The sequence below is a fragment of the Ascidiella aspersa genome, chromosome 7 (assembly GCF_963924565.1).
Source record: "Ascidiella aspersa chromosome 7, kaAscAspe10.2, whole genome shotgun sequence".
Taxonomy (NCBI): Eukaryota; Metazoa; Chordata; class Ascidiacea; order Phlebobranchia; family Ascidiidae; genus Ascidiella; species Ascidiella aspersa.
Window position 1 is genome coordinate 29,317,595 of NC_139453.1, and position 27,626 is coordinate 29,345,220.

Sequence of the window (27,626 nt, forward strand, 5' to 3'; positions counted from 1 at the left end):
ATCAAAACAAAGGAATCGTGTAGTTCCTTTGTTTATTTGTAAATTTTGATTTTTTGAAATATTTTAAACTTTTGTAAAGAAGAATAAAAAAACTTTTGATACAGTTCTTATTAATGAAATGAAAATATGTAACAAATATTTTTTGTAACCATATCCGACACTGCTACATGTGACTCAATAAGTAAAATTCATATGTGCATAATTGGGTTTAATAAGATAGTACCTGCTTTTTTCAAGCTACGTTTAATTCGTATACATTATACATAATGGTTTTTAATTTTTCTGATTATAAAAAAAAACATTGCATAAAATATCTATACTTTAAACCAGGGATGGTCAAAATTTTTCTATTGGTGGGCCAAAACCAAATTCAGAAAGGTCTCTGCTTTAACTATGTAGAGATAATAATAACTGCAACGACTGTTAATCCGGGATAAAGCTAGGGTAGTTTGCAACTTACAAAGCACAAAAACAATTTTGTTTTTATGTACTTAAAACAGCAAATTAATATGAGGAATGGCCTCACGTCCAGTTTGTAAAATAGGTTGCAGGCCACATGATTTGTGTTGCAGGACAGATCTGGCCAGCAGGCCGTAGGTTGCCCACCTTAGCAGATAGTTCATACAGTTCACCAAATTATTTAAATATTGACTTTAAACCCATTTTTCGCTGCTAATGATTAAATATATATTTATAGCATTTTTAATAAAAAAAATGAGTTGTTTTACAGTGAGTTTAACAGAATTCTAAGCCATAGACAGGGCGACTATTGTGAATCTCAGTTCCTTTTCGTCGCGAGCCATAAACTCCCGGCAGACCCGAGCACAATCGCTCACAAAGTTTTGGTCCGAGGTCGCGCCGTGGTTCACCGGCGCCGGTTTATTGCCATCCAGCTCATACAAGTGTCCATCCACCGGGACCAAGGCCACAAAATGGAGGTCGACGTTTTCGTCGGCGCTCACAGCAGCAGTCTGTCCGTCCTCTGCGCAGCTTTTGTGGACATCGCGGATTGAGTCATCCTCTTCCATTCGTTTTCCGATCTCTTCCGGAGTCATCGACTCGACGCCGTTCAGGAATTTGCTAAATACTGAAGCGTCGTCGATTCCGACAATCTTTTTGTTGTTGGCGACCGCATGAATCACCCCAATCGTACCACAAGCGTTCCGAACAGTTTGCTTCATGAAGAAAACGCTCGGACTTACGACTTGTTTCTCTTCAGACTGCGCCATCCGCTCTGATTCGGCCTTGCAGTACTTGTGGTAGTTTTCCGAGACGGGAAAGAGCAAAATCATAGCGCAACACGGCTGCGGAATCATGCAAAGCAGCTCCGGGTCCAAACCAAAAACGTCAACGAATTCCCACTGACGAGAAACTCCCAGTTTGTGAATGAACGTGTTCATTACTTTGGGGTTCGATTCCAGCGGCATCCAGCGCGATTCAGACATCGTTGGCGGTTTATTTGTTTGTTATCCTGATTTAAGATACAGTAGCTGCTAATTTTTACCTCTTCTACGCGTTTTATACAAGTAAATCGCAAGTTTTTTAACGGTAGTGTTTCTTACTTTGGTTAATGTTATAAACAAAAACACGTGTGAACGCCGCCTAGTCAAGCGTGACGGTTTAATTTATTGTAATTTTATTTGTTTTGGGGAGTACGGATATAAATCAAGTTTTCTGGTCTGTTCAAAACTAAAAGTGATTAAATAAGTGTGGTACAGCTAAATAATAACATTTGTGATAGGGTTTAATAAAGTTGCTAGCAAAGACTCACTAAACACCGCGCTTGGTTCTATAAAATAGATTTAAACTAATAGATTTGGTTTAAATATATCCGGTTCTACAAGACGTGAAAATGTGTTTAAAACACATTAACAGCTAGGCTGTAATCTTTTCCATCGTTTTGTTAGCATCACTTCGATAAAACAGCCAGGTTAAAAACTTGCAGTCATATATAGTGAGAAAAATGAATTTTCCACCTATAAGCAAGTATAAGTAAAACGTGTTTGGTCGTGCAAATTAGAAACATCACATCCATCGTTTTACGAATATTGATAAAAGTGACTGTTTACCAATGACAACGCTTCATATGAAAAAAATGACAAATAACGTATTATTCGATAACTAAGTAGGCCTATTTAGGAAGCAGGTATACTACATAATACTTATCAGTAAGCACTAGGGAGATTATTTTTTGACCTAAAATTAAGAAATTTTGACAAGAAAAATTAAAATTTTGACCTAAAAATAATTTATTTTGACAAAATTTTGACCTTTTACGAATGCATAAATTTAAACTATGCCTTGTGCTGCATCTCGGTGTCACCAGTCACTTGTTTTGGTATTTTGCTGCAACCGGCAAGTCAGTTAATTTTTCGGGATTCTGAAAAAAATTTGAAACTGCTTACTTGATATTTTTTGCATGTCAAAACGACAAATAGCTGTTAAAAGGCCAAAGAAAAACATAACGTTGGGTATTTTAGAAAATTGTAGAGCAAACAGTTTGGTTGAAATACATTGTAAAAATAAAGGACCTAGAATATTTATCGTAATAGAAATTAATTGCACATTACCACCAAAAAAAACACAGTAAATACTGTTTTAATACATCTGTCGAGATCAGAGATACACCTATCTGGTACGAAGTTCGCGATAAACCAGGCCTGCGAGATTAATTTTGCCGGCTCGCGTATAATCCTCTTATGAAGATGTAATACAGTTAAAATTTTGTTGGATATAACTCGATAAAAATATTAAAATTCGATAAAATATTAAACTGGAGGACAGTTTCAAATAGTTTATTACAGACTTATTAATTTTGTAAATGTATTTGTGCATTTTTAAACGACTTTGACTTAGCTTTAATAACTGTTTTTGACACGTCAAAAAATCGCCCTACTGATCAGTAATCACTTGTCTAGATTTACTGAAAAATTGGAAACAGAAAACTCCGTTTCGAAAATAAAAGGCTCAAGTATTAACACTCTACTGCTTAACTAAGGTAGCCTACTAAGACGGCAAGAAAAGTTTAGTCAACTAACTAAAAATCGTTTGTAGCCTAATTCCTTAACCAATGCAGCAAGCGTAGGTAGAAAAATAATTTATTTGGGCAAGACAAAAACGAATTCACAGTAAAAACGATTTATCGCAACACACAGCAGGCCTACGCGGGAATATCTCGAAAAACTATCGAGTCGTCGTAAAAATAAGCGTTAGGAAAAACAGCGACACTCTTCCGACGAGAGGTCGGCGTCAAAGGTGAATGTTAGACGAAAAAACGCAGCAGATTATGACGCTGGAAAAAATTCACAACGCAGGTTGGTTTGTGTTAATGCAATCATGCTGCTAAATTGTGTTAATTAGCTAGGATATAGGTGGTGAATTAATATAAGAACAGTAAATCCATCACAAAGTTTTTCATCAAGTGTTCAATTGCTCGTAGCTAGACTTTTTTATGTGCAAAGATAAAAAAAAACAGCCGTGCTTAATTGCTCAATAAACAAAATGTGCTTTGCATCAATGGGCGTCGATTGCAATATTATTCGGCAAACACGGTTGTGCAAAATGTTTAGCCTGCGAGTAATTTTGGTTACGAGCGTGAAAAAGTTATTTGTTACCGCAGATCAATCGACAACTTTGTTATTCTGTGCAAGTTTTGAATCGTTATTCGACACGAATTGGCCGCAAAGAGAGAAACACAAATAAACAGCTGAGCGTCGAAGCATTCAAACTTAGCCTAAAAAAATGCGAAATTAAAAAGTTGAAAAGAACACACAAAAAAGCAGGTAAAAACGATTAAAAACGTTACAAAGGGGTGAAATTTTGAACAAAACGGAGACTTTTTGCGGCAAAAGTAGGTAAAACATAATTACGCCGTCGCACATATCAAAATAACAAAAAACGCGCCGAAAATTCCTATTCGCATGCCGACAAACAATGGGAACCTTACGCAAAAAACCCTTAAAAAATCAGCAAGAAGACACAAATCTTAAATAGTGGGATTGGCACAGTGTTTGAAGTATTAGAAAAATCAGCTTTTTAGCATTACAGGGATTGCTGTTAATGACAGGAGGTAGAATCACGTGGTGAAAGGCTTAACGAGGGTGAGTTTGTGCGCAATGTAAGGATACTATGTGTGTTCTGTGAAGGGATGTCCGATAATATCGGATCGGAGCCGATACCCGATACCAAGTTGTAGTATCGCTACTCGTCCGATAATATCGGATCGTAGCCGATACCCGATACCAAGTTGTAGTATCGGTACTCGTCCGATAATATCGGATCGTAGCCGATACCCGATGCCAAGTTGTAGTATCGCTACTCGTCCGATAATATCGGATCGTAGATGATACCCGATACCAAGTGGAAGTATCGGTACTCGTCCGATATTATCGTAACCGATAACTAATTGATATTTGAATTCCAGCTATTATTTGTGATTCAAGGCAGCGATTTTTACGTTGAAGGGTCAACAATAAAAAAAACTTTATTTTTCAGAAGAAATCGCTGCCTTGTAGCATAAAATAGATGCTATATTAATTATTATCTTATCGGTCGAGTTCCGATACTTCCACTTGGCATCTGTATCGGCTCCGATCCAAAATTATCGGACTGCCCGGGCAATGGGTATTGTGCAGCGGGTTATGAGTGCAGAGATAAAAATAAAAGAGTGATGAAAAATGAGAGAATTTTGCGGAAATGCATCATTACGTCGACGTCTTCGTAAATTCGAAAAACAAACTTACATAAATATATAAAAGGGTCTAGTTTTGGAGCATACTGGTTATAGGTTGTAGAATGAATATTAAAGCCCATACAGAAGTAGGTTGTATTTTAAACCTTTCGAATATCTTCTAAAAATGGATACAGAGTTAATCGAAATGTAAAAATAATACCTAACTCTGCATGGGCCTATATCTTACTAGGTTTAGTTATTATAATTTGCAGAAAAAACGACTAAAAAAACAGGTTCAGTTATACTTGTGTTGGGAGTAGTGGGCGTCAGGTACCGTGTGTTTTGTAGTAGAAAATTGTGGAATAAATAGCAGCATCAAATCGCATTCTGATTCTTCGGTGAAGTTGCGAGACGAAGAAAGTGCTGGCAATTCCGACGGTGCTTTATTTGTCAAGACAAACCGTTCACTTTTGGCCAGTTGCAAAAATTTGTGCCTCGCAACTTTGTTCATATGTTTCAAGTTTCCCATCCGTAGAAAACCTACATATATTGTTGACAATCCAGAAACTACATTTTTGATCTCATTTTTTGCTGAATACCCTTGGAGATAGCAGAGTTTGTTCTTCATTTAACGTCAATAGTCATCACTGCTCATGTTGTACGAGAACCGTGTAGGTGCAGTGGCGTCCAACCTGCGTACTGGGCCACGTTTTAATTCGCTATCTGAAACATACAAAAGAAAGGATGTGACAAATAATGGTACAATTCGCTGGTTTGGATGGTTTTCTAGATGGTTTATTTAGATTTTAGATGGTTTGAAATGACGTTTGTTATATATTTTCATATCGTTTTATAGATTTATAAGTTAAATATATCTGTTTAAGTTTTCGAGCGTACTCGGTAATTTGAAGTTTACAATTAATTCTCCTTGTGATGCCCAAGTAAGTTCTTATTTAAACAGAATAGCGATACATTTAGAGAAACAATATTCCAATGCTTGTTTTACTATGCTCATTACTTTTAGGACATGCTTTAGCTAAGTTTCCTGGTAGTTTCAACAAAGGATAAAAAAGGGTTTTCCATTGCTTATGTATATAAGATTACAAACATTAAATTCTAAATCCTTACGTATAAAAGACTAAAAACTGCCCTTAATATATCAGATTAAAAACTGCTGGGAGTTTACCCACAAATCTGTTGACTCGCAAAAAAGTCAACTCATAAAAAAGTCCACTTACAAATCTGCTGCCACTGCACAGGCATGCTGGCAACTTCTGATTCCTTGTAGTTTGTCTTTCGGTTCGATGAGCGATGATGATCTCGCTTTGCTTTTGAATGTCGGAGCGACCCTGTTTTTTTCACCCTGTATAATGTAAATATAGCTTTAACTTGACAGGCAAAAACATTACATACAAAAAGCGGGTCAATAACACCTCTAAACTTTTCCCAAAAAAGAAATAAATATGGGTACAATTTCAAATCAGTCGCGTTCAGTTCACGTTAAAAAAAAGGGATTTTTTTAAACTTGTAGAAAAAGCTTTAAAATTTGAATGGATAAAAACAAGGGAATTTGTATTTTTCGCTTTGCGACACAAAGTTTAGCAAAAAGCGCAACTTTTCAATTGACTTTTGCATGATAATTAATTTTTTTGCATTAAATCAGTGGATTCTGTGCGAAAATAAACAATCAACAAGTAACGATGTAAGTTGGATTTATGTTAACAACTTAACATTACTGAGATATTCATTGGTTTTCCGAAACAGGCTTCAATTTTGCCAAATTGACCCAAAGTTACCTCGGTTTGGCCGACGAGCTCGTCCAATCACGAGTCGAGTCGCTCTGCACGGCGGTGACCGGGTCAAAAAGGTTCACGGCCCCGACCAACCCGAAGTCGTCGTCGGTCAGCTTTCGCGAGGCTCGGGCGGGGAATACCCTCGATGTCCGGGGGCGTGTCGAGGGGGCCGGTACGGCCCGGAACCGGGTCCGGGACTGGTTCCGCTCGGTGGGGTAGTACAGGTTGTGCAGGGCCAGAGTTTGGCCTGGGACAAGAAAAAGTTCTAAAAAACTTGCAACTCTTAAAGTTAAGTGGGCTAGCCTTTAGCCAAACCTTCTTCGTTTTTAGAAGATTATAATGGTAATTTATTTTAAGTTAATAGGTTTTTGATTAATTTTGAAGACAACCTTTCCAATGGGTTTCCTGTATAAAACACCAAAGCTTAGTAAGACTTGAAAGCTGGGACCCGAATTTTTACAATCATCTATACCAGGCGAAAGATGCACACACATATGTGCACAACAACTGTAATCTAGCCTTTTTAAAGTCGCTAAGTAATCATCCGCAAAACTTGTATTTTAACATTCTTATAGAGGTAATTTTAACAATAGTTTTGGCACCATAATACATGGAAATAGAATAGATCAGGTTATCCGATTTTTGACTTGAGCAAAAGGGACATGTAAACAAAAATTATGTTCCGAAAAATACATCAAAATTTAAAATTCATCAAAATTTAAAAGTTTTCTGTTTTTTTTTTGAGAGAGATTAAAATAGTAATTTACGTGGTATTTTGTAAACATTTTCGGACACAACAAGCCCAGCAAACTAAGAAACTGTTTAGCGTGAACTAAAATCACAATCTCACCATAAATCTTGTACAGTTCCTCGAGTTTGTTTGAGTGTGGGTCGTAGTAGTGGTTTTGCGGCAGAGATGCCGCCTTGCTCTTTCGTTCCCTGCTATGGTGTTCGGTCTTGGGACGAACGCGGCGGGATTTTCTAAAAAAGGGGAATACTAAGCTCTCAATTTGAACAAAACAACAAGTTACGATTATTGAGAGACAACCTGGATATGTTCATACGCGGTGACACCAAAAATTAGAACAGTGTTTTGACAGGTTAAGGGTTGATCAACCTTTTTTTAGTCGCGGGCCAAAACCAAACTCAGGTCTCTGAGGGCCGTTACATTTTAACTCTGTGGACTTTATACGCATCTTATTATAGTAACCGCAACGACTGTTAGTCTGTGATAAAACCAGTTTTTTTTGCAATTTACAATTAATGGAGGAATAAGATTTGCGCAATAAGCAAAAAAATAAAAGTTGGTGCACGACACCTGGTCGAAAAGTGAGGAGTTAAACCCAAATTAACACTTTTAGCCTACGATCATTTTTTGCCGCTGAAGAATTTTTAACGCAAAGAACAATCCAACAAAATCCTTCGGGCGGCGTAAATAACACTAAATTTCGAAAAAAAATTATAAAACGCCAAACGTATCTTTAATCGGATGGTTGGCACTTTAAATATTTATCTGTCCAAACAAAACCTCAACCAAGTCCGAATTCAGTCATTTTAAATTAGTGATCAAGTGCATTACCAAAAAAACGACATTTCAAGCACGTAATACAAAACGCAAAACAAACAGCACTTCAATATCTCACCTAACATCGGGCTTGGGCGCCAGCACCGAGTTAATTTCAGGCGGAAAGGGCAGCAGCGGTCCCTCGTCGCGTCGCTTTTCCGTTTCCGTCGTTTGGTCGTCGCCAAAACCAGCCACGGCCTGGCTGGTTCGAGGTCGTCTCGGACTTCTCCTGGAAACCTTCACCGAGAAAGTGGGCTGCTGCGGGGTAGCGGCTTCGGGGCTGTCCCTCGAGGAAGCCCCCAAATCGACACTGTTCGTTGAAGTTTTACTTGTGCCGCTCCGCACCACTCTGTAAGTTTTGACGTTTTTTTCCGGTTCAGGTGGTGTTTTAGGGCTTTTGTGGTGCGCCGGGTCGGGATGGTTGCGCGTGTTTGGTCGTTTTGTGGTGTTTTGGTGGTTTTCGTTAGTTTCTGGCCCCTTTATGGTTGGCTGAGGCGCCGAATTTTTTGCGCCTTTGGATTTCTTCTTTGATTTTTTGTCGCGCCTTTCGGGGTACTTGAGTCGCGAATACCTGAATAACGTCAAAATAATGCGGTTAAAAATGTTTTTTGACCTAAAGTATTCACGAACTGTTGTTTCTTTAAAACATGTAAGTTGGTGACTGATGGTAAAAGCCTATTCTACACGATACCCGTTATATTGCTACACATTTTGCAACAACACGGCATACGGCAACAATAAAAAAGTATTGGCTTGCATTTGGTGATCATTAGGAATACTTATTAAAGTAGAATATGGAATTCTTAGATTCGAATCCATATTGGAGCAATTCTGCCGTTTACATCAGGTTGGATGGTTGCGCCTTATTGTACATACGCGAGTGGAAAGTTTAAATAAACACCTGCAGCGGTGGCGACACATTTATAGTGCTTGCTGTAAATGTGGCCTTTTAGATCGGCGTCAGCGTTTATTTAGGCCACCAATTTACTAGCGCTGTGCGATAACCTTTGACTAATTTGATCACAAATTTACTAGGATTCATTATTCTGGATGCGAAACCTAATATTCTACAATCCCCTGTGATTCTGCTTTAAACATTCCTAGTGGTCAATACTGGAATTGAAATTATTGAACATTAACCATAGTTGAGAAAATACCGTCTCCAAGCTGATTGTATCGTGATAGCAGCGAGGTTGGCCTTTTTGAAAGCTTCCTTCCTACTTCTTTGCAGAGCAGCCAACGCCCTTCGCTCTGACATCGTGAGGCTCATCAGGCTTTCGATGTACTCCGAAAACACAAGATCGCTGAAAAAAGCGGAAAAATATATTTAAGGAAGCAGCTCTGATCGGGCTTTTAGAATTTTCGAAAAAAGTGCCAAGTGAAAAAAGTTTTTTTTTTTTTAATTTGAGTATATCGTATTTTTTTTTAATTTGTGTATATCGTATTTTTTTTTAAATTGTGTATATCGTTTTTTTTTTAAATTGTATATATCGCTTAAAATTAAGCAAAAACGGAAATATGTAAGCAAGTAACGACATAATAGTGATAAAACGTCAAAAAATATTGAGGGAAGTAGCTCTGATTGGGTTTTAGAATTTTAGACCAAATTAAGCAAGTGAAAAACAATTTTCTCGAGTGGAGAAATCCTATATATCGCTCAAAAATGCAGCAAAAAATGGAAACACGGAAGCTCTGATTAGGATTTTAGAATGGAAAATATTAACCACCAAAAAAAATATTAATAATTTTGAGTTGAAATAGTAAACGCCGGCTAAAAATTCTGCCAAAAGGGTCATAGAAAAACATAATAGTGGCAAAACTGGTATAGCAAGATTATATAGATAAAAGTAAAAAAAAAAACGTAATTAAGACTAAGTTTAGGTTCAAAGAATGCAGTTCATAGAAATCTGGGAATATAAAATAATTTAAGACACGCATTTCAAACAATTCTCAGTTCAGACTTTTTTTGAACCTAAAATTGAACATTTATCAGTGGTTTTTCATGTATTTTTAGTTTCGTCGTTACTGTGAAAGTGTAGCGGTAGTAAAATTAGTCAAAAACTCAAAATACTGCGCAAACAATGGCAAATACCTGTATTCCTACGAACTCTACGTATAGATTGGTGATTACCACACTCGGACGTCAAACTACAGTTAAAAATATAGAATTGGTTGTGTTTAAATACCCCTACAAAATACCTTTGGCTTGCCAACGACAACGTCAGTACATCGACTGGATCGTCATCGGGATTAACGTAACTCGATCTGTAAGCCATTCCGTGGACCACCTCGGACTCTATCCGTTCCACTTGACTGCTCTCCAAAGGCACTTCAGCTTCTTTTTCTTCCGCTGCATTTTGCGAAGGACGAAGCTTTTTCTTCTTCGGCTCTTTCTTTTTCTTTTGTTTGGATTTTCTAGGTTCGTTTTTCGGGATTTCGGTTTTCGGCAGATTGTTCGACTCGTCGTGTAATGCGGTGGTTGCTTTTATTTCGACTTTCAGAATGACGTTTGACGCGTCTTCAAATGTTGTCGGATTTTCACCGGAATTTTTTCGGCTAACGTCAATCATTTCACGTTTTCCGTCATTTTTTTTACGTTTTGCCTCTAAATGTTTCTGATTTGCGTCAATTTCTTTACGTGTTGCGTCAAGTTCTTTACGTTTTGCGTCAAACGGTTCGCTGTTTGCGTCAAGTCGTATCTCCCCGACGTTTCTCGAAGATTCTTGCTTCGGAAGAGCGTTTGACGAATCTTTTGAAAGCGTAACATCTTCCACATTTTGCTTCTCAGCAATTTTCTCGCTTTTAGAAGGAGGAGCGTCCAGATAAAAGGACGCGGCGGTCGAGGAATTGCTTTCCCCGCAACTTGAATCTTCAGTTTTCGCTTCAAATCGTTTAGAGTCGCCATCGGACGTTAAAGATCGCTTCTCATCGCTTGCTGGTGCCTTGGAGCGTTTTTTGGACTTTTTCTTGGACGATTTTGACTGTTTTTTAGCCTCGACAGGCGGTAAATCAACTTCATCTGTTTTGTCCTTTGATCCGGCGCTGGTTTCTGAGGTCAAGTCCCGAGTTTCGGGAACGTTCGCGTTTTTTTGTTCGGTTTTCAATTCTTCGCCTGCGCTCGACGAGTTACTTTTCTCTTGAAGTTCAGCTTTTTCTACTGGTTCTAGCCCCAAATCACGAGTCTGAAAAGATTTGTTGATTATGTTGCGACGCTAATACGTGGGTCTACGAGAGCAAGATCAATCATTTTGGCACGCAGTTGAGCTTTGTGACTTATTTTTTCGGAAACGTTTATACAACACCAAGTTACCAAGGAATAAAATCTAATAAGAAGGCGACAAAATGGTTATTTAGGTGCAACATTCACGGATGTACTTTGCTTTAAAAAGTTGAATTATTAGTCGCCCGGAAACCACAAAATCATTTAGATCACCATTTTGTCGAACCATAAAATTAAAAAAAAACTCTTCAGTAATAAGCTGTAAAAAACGTTTGGTGAACGCCTGATTAAAACGTAAAACCAAATTGAAAAAAATTGGCCCAAAAGCACCCTTAAATATTAAAATGCTGTGGTTAAAAATGAATCCTGAAAACAGCCTACAAAAATCGGTTGTACAACAAAACAGTACCTCTTGAACTTTGCATTCGTCAACCACATTCCCTTGATTTTCTTTTGACAAAATGTGATCTTTAGCGCCTTGAGGTAAAAGTTCACCACCAGGTGGCGTAGTTTCACCCTCTGGCTCCAAAGTCCCGGGCTTAGAAGGGTCTTGTTTTGCTTCTGGCAGCTGGGTTGAAAGGTGACCGTCTGTTATCAACTGGTCGTCGGACGACGGTTCCGATTCGGGGGATCTCCATGATTTCGCTGGGTCAGAATCTCTATTCGACTGATCGGTTTTGTTTCGAGACGGTTCGGGATTTTGCGGGGGAATCACCGGATTTGTAGGGGGCTCGTCGCTTTCTGCTGGGGCCTCGTCGGTGGGGTCCGGGCTTGCGTGCCTGGTTATTTGTATGAGGGGTACTTGGCGGGGTTTGGGGGAGTCCTCGCTGCGCTGGCCACGGGTTGGGGGTGAATCTGACTCCTCGTCGCCTGAAATGTTCAATGTGGTGTTATTTTGCCAGTGTTGTAAACAAGTTTTTTTAAAATAACTTTACTTTTTAAAAATAAAGTCCCAGTCAAGTCATTATTTAAGCAAGTTAATTTCAAGTCAATTCATAGACACAAAAATAAAACTATTAAATTATTAAAATTGGCAAACTCGTACAATTATGAGCAACAATTCAACTAAAAAATAACACCAACGCAATATACAGGAATTAAATTGTTTAACGTGCAAAATTTGAGCTAAATTTTAATGAAAAACACTTAATGTAATCCCAAGATATGTGATATTATGACTTGCAAGTCAAGTCAGTTTAACTTCATTTCTTTATAAAAAGAACTTAACATTTATTTTTGTATTGTGTAAAATAAAACAAAACTGTAAAACAAACATAAAGACCTTTAAACCAAACGTGATTGACCAAAAAAAAATTCTTATAAAAAAAACTAAAAATTCCATTTTTTTCCTTTTTGATTTTTTCGGAAAAAATTACAACGAGCACAAACAAACCTGATTTACTCTTGGGCGACTTCGGCTCCACGGGACGAGTAGCTGAGTTACTCGACTTTATGGTGTGGGCTGGGAAAAGGTACTCGCTTGGGTCCGGGTGCGAGTCGTCGGCCGAGTACAAGCTGTCGGCGAAAGTCGAGTCGCCGTTGGGAGATTTAGGGACGAGTTCTTCAGCGACGAAGTTCAGGTGGTCAGTCGAGTCGGCGTTGTTCGGTTTCCGCTTTCCCCTTAAAACGCGTATTTATTAAGTGGGCGAAAATTTATTTTCGGGACATGTCTTGTTTTTGCCATTATTATATAGGCAGGGAATTTATTTTCGCGATTTTTGCCGCTTGTTATTTTTTGTTTTCTATGGTTTGCTTTGGTTTGCTTGCATTGCATCATTGCGTCATTGCAGGTTTTCCTGTTGAAATACAGGTTTCCAATAAAATTTTCTATCGAATTGACCATTTTTTTAACAAAACTGATTTTTATCAAAAACAACAAAGCGATGCGTTTAATCATGTAAATGAAAGAATCACGCTGTTTTTTTTAGTTGTTTGGAAATAAACTATTTCAAAATTTTCAAAAATCAAAAATTGTTAGAAACTATTTTTTAACGTAATAGAAATATCAAAGCCCATACAGAAGTAGGTATCATTTTGAACGTTTCGAATAACTCTTTAGTCATTTTTAACATCAACATCAAATTTTCAACGGTTTATATGACATTGAAGTCCACAAATTTGGAAATAAAACACTATTTCTAACAGTAATTAAGGGTCATTATAATAAAAGAATAAAGACAAAACTGTGTTCTACTTGTTTTTGTGACGCAGCATTTCGTGCTTCATCAGCAGATTTTTCCTTCGGAGAAATGCTTTCCTCACCTAGAGATGTTAAGAAAGTCAAAAAGTATAATATAATACTTACAGATGTCCGATAATATCGGATCAGGGCCGATACCCGACGTCACGTGATAGTATCGGTTATCGTCCGATACTAGGGCGGTAAAGGTGCCGATCCGATAATAAATTAACACAGGAATTTCAATCATGATTTGCGATTCAACGCAGCGATTTTACCTTTAAACTTAAACTAAATAAAAATATAGTTGGTTAACAATTGGAGGTGACAGAAACTTATTCACACTAAGACAAATTGTGTCCTAACAACATGGAACAAAAAATACCTCTGAACGTTTAAATATTGTAATTTTGTTTGTTTGAGCCTCGCATCGTTTGCTATCGGATCAAATCGGATCTCGATACTTTTAGCCCAGAATATCGGGTATCGTTATCGGAATAAAGTATCAGGTTAAGAGTAAAGAAGTTTAGACTTTGGTCACCTCCAGTTGTAAACCAACTGTTTTTTTTTGTTTTTTTTATTTCACGGCGGAATTCACTGCGTTCTACCATAAATCACAGCAGAAATCCATATATTAGTTTATTATCGGATCGGCACCGATACCTCCCTAGTATCGGACGATAACCGATACTACCACTTTGCATCGAGTATCGGCTTTGATTCGATATTATCCGACATCCTCAGTTTGTAAGTGCCACAAGTTTTTAATATAATATCTTTAATAAACCATCTTTGTAAATGGCCGTATTTGTCCAATTCTAAATAGAGGAATCAGGTGGCACTATATAAAGACAAATTCAAAGTGACACTTTGACCTGATGAAGCACGGTTGTGCGAAAGCTTGTCGAGAATTTAATACAATTTGTCTTTATACAGTGCCACCTGATTCCTCTATTTAAAAAAACAGTATCATATAATTAACGACACATTGCCTGTTATAACCAGGGCTGGGGAGCCACTGTAAAATAGCATTAGCTCCGGCTCCAGCTCCGGAGCCATCAGGCAATTATTAAATGGCTCCGGCTCCAGCTCCACAGTCGTAAAACTCAATCCTTTGGCTCCGGTTCCAGCTCCGGTGCCACCACTCACTTATTCAATGGCAAGTTTTAAAAATTGCTTTTGGCTAACTAACGTTGGAGATGGAACAAAATATAATTTCTTAGCTTTAGCACCACAAATTAAAAAATGGCTCCAGCTCCACAAAAATAATAAAAAGGGCTCCGGCTCCGGTTCCGGCTACAGCTCCACAAAAATAATAAAATGGCTCCGGCTCCGGCTCCACAAAAATAATAAAAATGGCTCCGGCTCCACAAAAATAATAACAATGGCTCCAGCTCCGGCTCTGGCTCCAGAGAAAATGCTTAGCTCCGGGCTCCGGGCTCCGGGCTCCAGCTCCGGCTCCCCAGCCCTGGTTATAACACTGTAACATGTCTGGATTAAATAAAGGGAAACTTACCTGATGACCTCTGTAGCAAGCTTGTATGCGAGCAGCCGCTATATCACGAATCGTTTCGGAAGACAGAGCACCTAAAAATCAAAACAAAAACCGTATTTATTTTAAAAGTCTATGAATTATTATTATTATTTTTGTTTTCTTACTATTTCTTTTTTTCCCTTTTTTATTTCCTTTTTAAAATAATTTTTTTTTAATTCGCAGCCATAGAACAGCCCGTTTTTCAGCATAAGAAACAAAAGTTCTTATATCTTAAAGAAAAACATTAAAGCAATAAGGGTGATGTAGGACACTTTGATATTCAGCCATATTAACACCTAATTGTCGAGCTTTCTAGCTAATTTTTTTACGGTATAAACTACAAGGCATACTCCTCAAAAAGAGCCATCGCTTGTAGTTAATATCAATCGGGCTGCTTTAAATATGCGATCAAAACTTTATAACTGCTCAAGTTCAACATATGGCCTTCCGATTTTAAAATCCGCGAAGAGCATCAAATTTCACACATACCTTGTGTTGGCTTTAGCAATCCAGTAATTACACTTTTAGAAAAAAAACATTATTATTCATATAAAGAAATCTTTATATTTTTCGCCAAAAGTGTATTTGCTGAATTGCTAAAAAATTCAGCTTATTAGCGGAACAACTTTCGGAGATATTGCCCAAAAACAATCTCGGCGCGCCAAGTTTAAAATGGGGTATCGCTAATATCGAATATTCCTTGAAGAAGTACAACTAATCCGCTAAAAAACACCCAAGTCGAACCGACCTTGCTCGATGAGGTATTGTGCTACGTCATCTCTCTCGTTGAGGAGGGCGTGGTCGAGGGGCGTCAACCTCTCTTCGGTGAACTCCATGAGGTTGGGGAAGGCGGAACACTGGAAGAGAAGCTTGGTGGCGTCCATGTGACCAGACTGGGCGGCCCAATGGAGAGCTGATAGACCCTGGGAAAGTTTGGGAAATTTCGGGATGTTTTTCTATTTAAAGACTACAAAAAAATTTAGACTGGGTGACCTAATGGAGCCGATAAACTTTGACGAATTTTTTGGATGTTTTCTGTTTAAAGACTAAAAGATATCTGCATGATAAAATCGTCGGCAACTAACATATGGATAGATGTAATTCGCATTTGAGAATGCCGTTCATTACAATCGTTTTCTTAAATTTTAATGTCGGATATGTTTACGTAAAAACTGATAGATATATACACAATACACATACACATACAAACTCTTATCTAGCCATTCTGAAGTCTATTTTTTGATCATCAACGATAACGGCTTACGTATCAGAGTACCAGAAGCCAACGCAGACATCTCAAGTCAATGAAAGATACATACACATTCGTGTACTGTACACCAGTGCTTCCAAACCTTTTTCAGTTCGCGACCCACATTCAATGCAAGTTTTATTGTGCAACCCGCAATGAGATATAACCACACAAATAAAGTTACATAAAACCTGCATCTTCAGTACTGAAATCGTTAATGGGACACAACACATCTAATGATAGGTGTTGGTGATATTGTTGCATAAATGCTACTGCAATAATTTCCCGATCTAGTAGAAAACTGCAACATTTAGAAATGCTTCGCGACCCATTGGCTGGACAGCACTGCTGAACAACACCGTGACCCCAGCCTTTAAATTCGCATAGATTTACCAATTAAATGGTGCAACATACGCGCATACCTCTTTGTCCTGTAGATCCACATTGGCTCTGTTCTCCAGCAGGAGGTTCATGCAGTTGATGAAACCACCGAATGCAGCGCAGTGGAGTGGAGACCGTTGGAACGAATCACGCAAGTCGGGGTCAAGACCTTTACGAAAAAAATCCACTTTTCAAAACACGAAAAATCCTTATTTTTACCAAAAAAATCACTTGTTTCATAAAAAAATCGACAAAATTTAAATTTTTTCGGGCCAAGTCACAAAATACTAACAAGGCATAAAAAAATTGCTTGGTAAGTTTATGTAAGTTTGGACAAAATATAAACAAAAACTATAGCAAATTGGTCTTTTCTTGCTAAGTTTTAAAGAAATAGTAGCATATTGACACTGGGACATCTAGTTTAATTTTGACAAGAAAGACCTTTTACCGTTTTTAATGCGTAGATTAACTAACAAGATTTAAAATGTTACACGGGCAGAGTTATGCAGACTGTGTGTGTAAAAAACAAAATCTCGTTTAACTTTGACAATAATTCTCTTTTACCTTTCTTTATGAGCAGGTCGCACACTTCAGCGTGTCCACCAAGGGCTGCCCAGTGAAGTGGTGACCTCTCTTCGTGGTCAGCAAGCTCAATACTAGCTCCGTAATCGAGCAGGTGCTTCACTACGTTGGCGTGGCCCTAGAAAAAACACAAAAATACGGTAGTTTGCGCGTCTTGCGACTATATCAGTGATTCCCAACCTTTTTTCTTTCGTGACCCATTTTCGTTGTACAAAAATTCCGTGGCCCCATAAATTTTTATGAAAGAACAAAAAAGGTTTAGAACAAAAAATAGCGGAGCATATATCAAACAGATTATTTATTCAAGCGTGCATTAGGTATTGCTTCTAAACAATAAATTTACGTTCATTTACATTCCTTCTCAATTCCTGTAAAACTAGGTGATAGTCACACGCCTTTTTAAATTGCTTCTGTGGCCAACCTAAAAAGTTTCCATGACCCACCAATGAGCCATGGCCCACTGGTTGAGAACCGCTGGACTAAAGGTATGATATTTTCGAAATAAAAATTAATCACGAATAAAAATTCAACACGAAATGTTTAATTTTGGCGGGACCCCTGAATACTAAAATACTAGCGTTTGCGCACCTTACGAGTTACGACTAGTCATGTTCAATACCTTTAATTAAAAAAATGAAAAATACCTCGGCTGATCGGTTGCTAATATGATTTAACAAAAAATGTAAAATGTAGATCAGTGGAATTAGATTAGAATTAGAATTACCGAGTTCTCAAAAATTAGAAATACGTTTTAGCACATAGTCTATATTTGTCAGTTGGTAAAAACAAACCTACAAGTCGTTCTGACCAAAGAGTATTATTTCAAATTGAGACCATAAATGCAGTTGGAAAAAGTGGATTTTTTGGTAAAACATTAATAAGAACCAAAATTAGAGCACACAAGGAATTCTTAAAATAGACTAGAATTACAATTAGCAGCATTTTGCTCCAATTCATTGAATTAGAAACATGAATTACCCAGTTGACCAAGTCTGATGGCGCCCCTTAAGTTCTTTATTTGTTTTTATTGCATTAAATCGTAAGTATATAACATTGTACAGAGAACTATAAAACAGCATTACTCAAAACCCAATAGATTTTATCATCTAAAACCCAAACAGAGATGTGTGAGTGGTCAATTGGCGTCAATACTAGCCGCAAAAAGCTACACCCTGCCCAATAAACCAACACCGGGTTTTTGATTTGTCATTACGCCAGCCACTTAGGTGCGATAAGTTCACAATTGAAGTGTTGTGCTTACATTGTACACTTTGTGAACAAGTAGTCGGCAGTCTTAATGATGAATGGCTTTCCCGCCACTACAAGTAATAATGGCTATTTTTCACACTGTGTGCTTATAAGGGCGTTGTTAAAGAATGACTTTGATTGGAAGCACTATTATTAGTGGCTGGCAGATTGAAAATATTTGTCAAGTAACCACTGCAGATTACAAATATTGGTTAAGGAACAACCAATGTGACATTGTTTGTCTAAGGTTGGTTTGACATTGTTGTCAAGGGTTCGGAAAATGTTAATCTGGGTGGCATTGTACAAATAATTTCCTGATAAAATTATCACAGAATATGAACCTTTGAAGGCGTCACAGGATCCCCAGATATACTCAAAGCGAATTGAAAAAACAAACAATTTCCGGGACACTATGTACGCATTTGTAATGTAGCTTGATAATGAATTGCAAAGCCAAAAAGGTCGAGTAGATCGACATTATCTTTAACTGAAGATGATACAAGTTCGTATCGAAACGTCTGTTATCATAACCAGTCATGTTTATGACGTCACCCTTACTTTTGATTTCAATCAATGAATTAAGCTTGGCTTAATGGCTTAAGTCAAATAGTATTGTCTGATAAAAATTGTAATGTCTCGCACGAAGGTTAAAGCGTGCAATGCATACTTTTGGCATAAATACGGACATTGTATAGCTAAATATAAAAGGAATCCGTCAAGAAATTAGAACATTTTGTGATGCCATAATAATATGATCAGTAATTATAACCCATAGTGCACATTCAAGTTTATAAAGGCTATACATGTGCATCTTTGTAACACGAAAAATATTTTGACTATCACTGCTTTCCAGAGTTTGGTTCGGACAATTGAGGAATACAAACGTACCTTTTCGCAAGCGCCGAACAGTGGCGTGTGCCGCATGTTGTTCTGAAGGTCGTGACGCGCGTGATTGCGCAATAATAGCTCGGACGAATGGGCGTGACCGTTCCACGCGGCCATATGGAGCGCTAGAAGAAAATATACTGGGTTTTATCGCTGTTTTCGGAGAAGTAACGCCATTTTTACCGTATTTTTGTCCTGTTCTGACAGTAGCACGTTACTTATAGCTGTTAAAAAACGCAAAAAATCGTACGTCCAAAAATCCACATTTAAAAAATTTGTTTACGAAATTAAAATGGCAGACAAACTGAATAAGTGGGTGACATAAATATACCACAAATGGAGTTTGGTAGGCCTTAATTTTTTTTCAAAATATATTCTAGGAAATATGAAATAAGAAACATTAAGTCACTTGCTACTACAAACAGTTGCATACAAAGCATTCTGGCGTAACAATACATCATTGTTTCTTGTTAATGAGAGAAGAATACAGTGACAATGGCTAAAATTAAAAATATATACACCAGTAAGAACAGTTTTGAAATGTTGGAACTAATTTTATAAGTTTAAAATCATCGAAAAAGTTCTTTCGTATTTTTAAAGTCGAGTTTGACAGTTCATAAACTTCACAAAGGTGAACTTTTTCTAGGAACGATCCAACACCTAAACCTTTTCGAATTAAACCATTTATAAACATGTTTATACTTGCTACCGGGTATCAGTCGCTCCGGAAGTCGCACTCGCCATTGATAGCAACTGAGTGTATCTATCAAACACTTTTGTGGCCGCGTAAGAGCAACCAAACTAAGTTGGACATATATTTTGAACTTGTCAACTTTACAGCAAGATCTACCTGTATTTCCTTTGTTGTCAGTCCGGTTCACGTCAACGGCTTGCTTCAGTTTGCTGTTTTTTGCGAGGCTTTCACAGGTTTCTTTCAGAAATTCTGAAATAACATCGTAAAGAAATTTATATTATTTAGATAAAATGTTTTTTAAAGGCCAGTCTTTATTTAAAATTGGTTCAAATAAAAATTCTGAAATTTCAACTTGTTTTTAAGGCTTTTTTACAGCATTTATTCAAACCAGCAATAGCTTTTTTAAGCATTTAGACAACAAAAAGTGAAAAATCCTTAACACAGTCAAGCCGAGAAGAAAATGCTTTTTATATATTTCAAAAATACCCAACTATCTTTTCATTAGTATAAGAAGGTAGAGCGATTTCGACTATTTTGCAATTAATATTGGGCTTACCCTGATTCAAATTGCAACATTTGCCAAATTTAAAATAAAAGTAAAGTGCTAAAACACACACTCGACTTACCTTTCACGAACCTCCAGTTTGCAAAAACAAAATTGCGAAAAATTAGTGCAACCTTAAAATTTACCGCCTATTCAATACCAGGATATATTATCAACAGGCAAATAATAATTACAGCATTTAATATATGATTAGTTTGGCACACCCTCATTAAACATAGTTTTTTAATTGAAATATACTAAAGATTAAACAAGTACAGAACTCAGTAATCTGAAAATAAGTTTGTTTTTGATGAATCGTTTGTTTTTCACCATTCGGATTCACGCAGATTTTGTTATTTGAAAGATAATATTGATTGAAATTGACTACTTACAAATTGAAGCAGAAAAATAGTGTTTTAAAATACATGACATCACAACGATTGAGTTTAAAAAAATGTATTTAATATTCACTCTATGCAGTTTCACACAATCTACACAACTTCTCAAAAAAAGTCACAAACCTTGCGTTTCGTCGCTGTGCCTTTTCTCGACTGCGGCGTTGGGGTCGGTTAGTTTGAGCAGGGTTTGAATAACGTCGGTTGCCCCCTTTCCTGCGGCCCACATCAGTGCTGACCTACCCTCGATGTCTGCCTGCTCCAGAATGCTAAGGTCGTGTTTGATCATCACAAGAATCACCTCCTGGAAAAATTGTACTGGTTTATACTCCCTGGTAAAAATGTTAATGGTTTGTGTACTGGAAACTTGATGATTGATTTTATACAAAATAGTCAGAAGAATTTTTGCTATTTTAGCACAAATTAAATCTTTTTCACTCACACCTAAAATATAAGGCCAAACAAACAGACATTCACTTCACTGCTGCATTTCAGAAAAATACAAATAAAAATCGGTCGGAAAATTTGGTAAAATTGCTATTATAACATTGAAATACAATATTTTTGTTGTAAGAACAGAAAAACCTAGACAGAAGTCGGTATAATTTTATCTTCATTCATTTTCAAAATCTTTATTCAGGATGTTCAAAATTAATAAAGACATATTTGAGTCGTTCAAAATGCTACCTACTTTAGTATGGGTGTGAACCCTTACAAAGTCTTACTACAACCTTAAACCATTATGCTCCAAATATTTTGCTAATTTTCTACACTTTAAGTCCTTAGAATTTTACACCACTTGATTAAAAAGCCTTCATACCGAGTGGTTGTTCAGGGCAGCATAAAGCAAAGCTGTTGCCCCATTGCTATCTGTGATTGAGTTCTTGGCGTTCACCGACAGAAGAAGTGTCACAATATCGGTGTTGCCTGAAAAAGTGGTTAATATAGAGAAAGTAAACTAAAACTATATAGCTGAATAAACCTTTGCATGCAAAGTACGTAAAATTTAATTTGTTTAGTAATTCCCCCCTAGCTTTTTGTTCATAAGAAAAAGAAAAAAAAATTATGTATAATAAAATGTTGTATAATTTAAATTGAATAAATGTTATTCCAGATTTGGTGTTTAAACTATAATCCTGTTCTACCAAGTTGTGCTGCTGAAAATAGACCTTATTTTAGGCCAAATACAAGCTGTAGTGTCTAAGCCGGACTCAGGACTCAACAAAATTGCACATTTAGGTAGGGGAAGTCGGACTAAGACTCAGGGTAATTTTTCTGGCCAGGGTCGGACTGGTTATTTTTTAACCGACTCCTTAGCCCTGGTTTTTAGTATTGAAGTTTATCAACAAAGAAAAAGTTTTTTTACCAAGTTGTGCGGCCCAGTGCAGTGGGGTACGAAAGGAATTATCCAGTCTGTCAACTTCGCAAGTCTCCTGCTCAAACTTGAGAAGGTATTCAACGGCCGGCACATTTTCGTGAGCCACGGCAAAATGAAGAGCCGTTCTACCGTGGTAATCTTGCCAGTTAAGAACGCTAGATGCAAAGTCCTGCAGAAAACATAATTGACTTTGGACAAAATCACAAAATACATCCAGCCTTAGACAAAATAACAAAATATATTTTGCACTGATACATAATTTAAAAAATAAACAGTCACACTCTAAACATTTTATTTCATTATTCGTTGACAATAAAATTTTGCCATAAATGTCAAAATCTATAGATATATTAAATCATCATTTGATCAAGAGATTTTTCTAGATTTTGGCTAATTGGGAGTTAAGGATAAACTCAACTTAATCTATGAATGGCAACATAGTAGACTTAAAACTGGATTATAGATAAGTGTATAAAATTATAAAATGCCTGATTTTAAAGCAAGAGCATTATTGAAACCAAAACACAAAAATTTTTCATATGTGTCAGAAAAATTTCAAACTAAAAATAACCTATGATTGAAAATAATTCAACAGCCAACATTATCAGTGCCAATTTTGAGTCTAATGACTTCTTAGGTAAGCTATGCACACATAGTAAGGTAGCTTGATAATAAATTTCAAAGACAAAAAGTTTGTGTAAAAAAACAATAACTAATGGTGTAGCAATTGTATTGAAAAAATAAACTTATATTTTTCCAGTTCACTTAACAGGAAAGATGTGGAACACAATACACAGTTTTCTTTAGTAATTTCTACAAATATTAAAGCCAATATATTCAATAAAATTGGCATTTTGCTGTTGCAAACGTTTCGGCAATACCTCATGACATCATCAGTGTAAAAATACAAGTGAAAGAAAAGGTTTGTAACAGCAAAATTTCGATTTGATTGAATATAATGGCTTTAATAAGCTGAAACATTTGTTTTAAGAAAACTTTTTTTTAAGAACTTTTTTTTTAAGAAATATTCTATGTTTTATCTGTTTTAATAAATAAACAGACTTAAGATCATAATGGCTTTATATTGTATGGATATAATATTTTTATTGAAATTAAGGAAAGGTGTGCATTTTGAACACTTACCAGTATAGCCTTAAAAGTTTCGACGGCCGATGGGTCGTGGGTGTTGGCTGCCCAATGTAAGGGGGTTTTCCCCTCGGCATCAGGCATAATGATGTTGCTGTCGTGCTTGATTAGCTGCTTCACGTAATCGGCATTATTAAATGCTGCGCTCCAATGCAAGGCTGTTCGCTGTGGAATAAAACCACAAGACGATAAATCAATTGATTAACAAAACGAACAAATACATACAAGACACTGAATCTGCATAAAGTAAAGTTAGCCACTTGTTAGTTGAAGTGCTTTTTTTATTTAATAATGAATTTTTGTTTATTGAAGACAGGCTAATATTTAAGTAATCCATATTAGAAGCTACATTTAAAAGTGTTTTAATTGGTGTTAACCAGATCTGCGGAGACTGGTAAAAACAACAGGAAAAAATACACTCCAACACACATGGCCTAGACAGGTCCGGTATGATCTGAGGTTATGAGTTTGAATCTCACCACAGTATCATTGATTGCCAGATTCGGTCAGTCTGCGAAGCCTTTCGGTGTAAAAGTAAGAGGTTTCACAACTTACATTCTGGCTGTCAGTCACATCCACCATGCCAGGACTAAGTCGCTTTAGAAGAAAGTCGAGACACCTGGCGTGTCGGTTGCGGGTGGTCAGGTGCAGGGGGGTTTGCCCGTCGTTGTCCTTCATAGAAATGTTACCGCCCCGATCGTGCAGCAGTTCAAGAAACTTGTAGCTTGCCTAGACAACAGAAACATACCGTGAGTGAAGAACACAATCATTTTTTTTTAATTTTTTTTAACAGAACTTTCAAAAAACATAACTCAAGTTGGACATAAAAATCAAAGATTATTTTTTTAAGACTTTTTGTAAAACATAGGGTTTTTGTGGCAACCCTGTTTAAACAAAATATTTGAATTTGATAAATTTGAAAACATAGTTCAGTTATTATGTTCCCATTTAAAAGGGCAAATCGAGCGACTGAATCAAGGTACCATTTAAAACAAAAAAATTAACTAGGGTTTCATGATACCTTGTGTGCGGCAAGATGCAAAGCACTTCGACCAGCTTTATCGACTTGATCCAGCTTGCATTTCATCTTCAAGAGTAGTTTGGCACATTCAAGCCGGTCAGCCAACACACAGTACATGAGAGGCGTGCGACCGAAGTTGTCTGGGGCTTCAAGCAAGTCTGGGTATGCTGCAAGAAAATATCATTCTAGATTTAAGTCAACGTCTTGATTTAAGTGAACTTAAGACACTGTTTTGAAATGACTTGACTTAAGTCTGTGGGGTAAATGACTTGACATAAGTCTGTGGCTTAAATGACTTGACTTGACTTAAGTCTTTGGGACAAATTATTTGTAGTGTTTTCAATACAGATTTTTTTTTATAAAATTGGGTTATTTTTCTTAAGTTAAGCCAGTAAAAATTTGTGTTTTTTTTAGTTAATGCTTATAATTGAGTCCAATGTATGCATGCCCGGACTAAATTTGAAACTGATTAGGCTGCAAATTGTAAAGGTGGAATAGCAAAGGTTAACTATTTCGTAACTATGTATTGTTGGTGGGTAAGTTATATGTCACCCCTATGAGTGGATTGCTGTATATCCACACTATTATAGTTAACTAATTTGGTGAAATATAAGATACTCAAAGGAATTGGCAAATTAGCTGGAGTCAGACTCAATTTTACTTTTATAGAACGGAGTTTGACTATGTTGTTTTTAACAGCGTCTACAGCCCTGGTTAACACAAAGTAAGGCATTTTTTTCACATTTTCCTGTCTTCCCTATACAAAAATACTTAACTAAACAAATAGTTCTACTTACATGTGAGAAGCTTCTTAACTTCTGACTTTTCGCCACGGATGATGGCTGCATAGAGCGTCATCAAACGATTCACTTTACTGTCATCTGAGATAGTTTTGTTCTCTTCTGGCACCTGAAATAACAAAATTTAAGTCTAAACAAAGTATTTTACAAAATTTCACCAAACCAAATGGGTTAAATTCGGAAAGATAAATCGTTTTTTTGAGTAAACAATGGATTTATAGTTAAATCATAGAATCAAGTAATTTTCATTCTGGTAAGTGTTGAATTTTATATTTTAAATTCATTTTTCTTTCGTTTTTACTGAACTGTAAAATGCCATAGGGTAGTCATACTAGTTCAACAAGGCATTGAATAAATCAGCTTAACTTGGTAAAGTATTATTTTTAAAAGTAATGAGCTATTTTACAGTTCCTGCAGATTTAATTACTTTCTTTTCGTTTGATAAAATAGAAAACCAATAATATTTAATCATTACGTCAGGGATGCAGAGTCGGGGTCAGACTTAACGATTTTTGTTTGCTGAAGTCGGACTCAAGACTTGAGTAAGACTACCGGGACTCAATGAAATCTACAAATTTGGAGTCAGACTCGGATTCATTTTTTTTTTACTGGAGTCGGACTTGTTGTTTTTAACCGACTCCACATCCCTGCCTTAAATATTGAGTCAGAAGGTTGTTTATTTACATTTTCTGAGGACTGAGGTTTTGGGGAGGATTGAAGATTGTAGTTGCTGTTGAGGTTGAGATGGCTTTGATTGGAGTAAGCTGCTTCATTGTCAAGTATGTCAGGTTGCATTGAAACTGCCATGCTTAAAGAATCTAAAATACAAGATGCTCAGATGTATTGATAAGTACAGCTTATAAAATTTTTAAACAGTATAAATCACTAACCGATACTAATCAAGTTTACCGAACTGACATATTTCTTCTATCATCCTAAAAGTATGCAACTATTAAGGATTAATTTACTAGTAAATTAAAATAATTTCTTACCATTTTGTGGGTATACATCATCCGGCAATTGAACTGTCTTTATGGATTTGGAATCAGCGCGGCTAATTGGGGCTTCCTGTTCACAAGAACATGAAAAATAAAGTTAGGAAAAGTCACATGAGACTTAATAAAGCATTGTTCAACGTTCCATACCATCCATTTACAATTTTCTTTAAAAAACTCGGATATGCACCTGCCACTGTGGCACAGAAATTTGGTGATACCATTTTGCTTTACATCGCGATTCAACCGTTTTTTTCTATTTTGGTGCATGAACATATTAGTTCTTTGAACAGCTAAAACTACTGAGTGCAACTGGGGCACTCGAAAAGAAAAAAGTTGTAGTATGCTAGTTTCTGGAACTTCAGATAAGCATAAAACCTTGAGAGCACACTGCACACTTCAAAATTAGTAGTTGTACACCTGAGATCTCAGCGCAAAGTGCTATGAAAGGCAAGCTGGGCCTAAAATCTAAACACAGCGGCTTTTATATATTGCTTCACAACGCCTTTCAAAATCCGACCTAAATATTGTGCGTTGCTTTAATAATGGTTTCAACGCTGTAGTAGAATTCTATATCGCTTACATTATTTGGGTTAGGGTGGGGGTTAGCGTTTGGGTGTAATTTGCGTGGTGGTAAGATTTTAGAGCAGCGTCACATAAAACTACGGAATAATATGTGGAAGGACTCTAGCTTATTTTGACCCTGCTTTCCTTAGTGTCCTAAATATTAACATCACATAGACATTGTTTCAAAACAAATCACCAAGTTTCCGTACCTCAAATAGCTTCGTTTCGCTGTCATGGTAGCCGTTGTTTGCTGAAATAGCGCCAGAACGTCGCAAACCTGACGAACTGCGACCTGAAGAATTGGCAACGGTTTCGACGCTTTGGCCGGCCGACGCTGTTGTCGTGTTGTCTAGAACTGTGACATTTGTTTTTCTCAGCTTTCTGAAAAAATTCATCAGCCCGTCGCACACTAGTTTTGTCCTGCCTTTGTAGAGACAAGCGTAAAATTAAGGTTTTTTGCTCGTTTTGCGACTTTTAGAGCTAGTGTTTGATGTTGGTGATCATGTAAACAAAAATATTTAACCTATGACCTGCTCTCATTCATAGAGTAGTTATACGCGTAAATTTATTTCCTAACTCAGTAATTTTCACCTTTATGGCTTACGCAAAGAGTTTTTACTCTTTGGCTTACCGAACCCCTTAAATATAATAAATAGATTTTCGGCACCCCGACTGAATTTTCGTTAAGTATTTTACTAAAATGTCATTATATAAATGGAAAAAATGGTAAAGGCGTAAATTGATTTCCTAGATATTAGTCTTTTTTATTTTCCAACATA

At 36.8% G+C, this 27,626-nt stretch overlaps 2 protein-coding genes across 2 annotated transcripts; both read right to left on the reverse strand.

Moving 5' to 3' along the window:
* Nucleotides 1–688: 688 nt before the first annotated feature.
* LOC146138845 (ubiquitin carboxyl-terminal hydrolase isozyme L3-like) lies at nt 689–1,566 on the reverse strand. The gene has a single exon (XM_083394022.1). The coding sequence runs from the start codon at nt 1,443–1,445 to the stop codon at nt 747–749; it is 699 nt and encodes a 232-aa protein (XP_083250148.1). The 5' UTR covers nt 1,446–1,566; the 3' UTR covers nt 689–746.
* Nucleotides 1,567–4,619: 3,053 nt separating this feature from the next.
* Nucleotides 4,620–27,273, reverse strand: LOC146138846 (uncharacterized). Its single transcript, XM_083394707.1, has 26 exons — nt 27,057–27,273; nt 26,278–26,353; nt 25,970–26,103; nt 25,283–25,394; nt 24,486–24,652; nt 24,020–24,193; nt 23,462–23,629; nt 22,307–22,487; nt 21,761–21,867; nt 21,067–21,244; nt 20,158–20,250; nt 19,311–19,432; nt 17,157–17,292; nt 16,634–16,761; nt 15,711–15,885; nt 14,945–15,015; nt 13,444–13,511; nt 12,643–12,869; nt 11,659–12,119; nt 10,229–11,211; nt 9,187–9,333; nt 8,109–8,600; nt 7,316–7,446; nt 6,469–6,712; nt 5,911–6,035; nt 4,620–5,395 (listed from the first exon to the last, which is right to left on the reverse strand). Exons 1-26 carry the CDS (start codon nt 27,240–27,242, stop codon nt 5,307–5,309), a joined length of 5,175 nt encoding a protein of 1,724 aa, XP_083250833.1. The 5' UTR covers nt 27,243–27,273; the 3' UTR covers nt 4,620–5,306.
* Nucleotides 27,274–27,626: the final 353 nt, after the last annotated feature.

Excerpts from the sequence above, each read along its gene's own strand:
- LOC146138845 (XM_083394022.1), bottom strand. The coding sequence starts at position 1,445 with ATGTCTGAATCGCGCTGGATGCCGCTGGAATCGAACCCCAAAGTAATG.
- LOC146138846 (XM_083394707.1), bottom strand. The coding sequence starts at position 27,242 with ATGAATTTTTTCAGAAAGCTGAGAAAAACAAATGTCACAGTTCTAGAC. Across the intron at positions 12,870-13,443 it reads ATGCTGCGTCACAAAAACAA|GGGAAAGCGGAAACCGAACA; the intron begins GTAGAACACAGT and ends ACGCGTTTTAAG. Across the intron at positions 8,601-9,186 it reads ATACAATCAGCTTGGAGACG|GTATTCGCGACTCAAGTACC; the intron begins GTATTTTCTCAA and ends GACGTTATTCAG.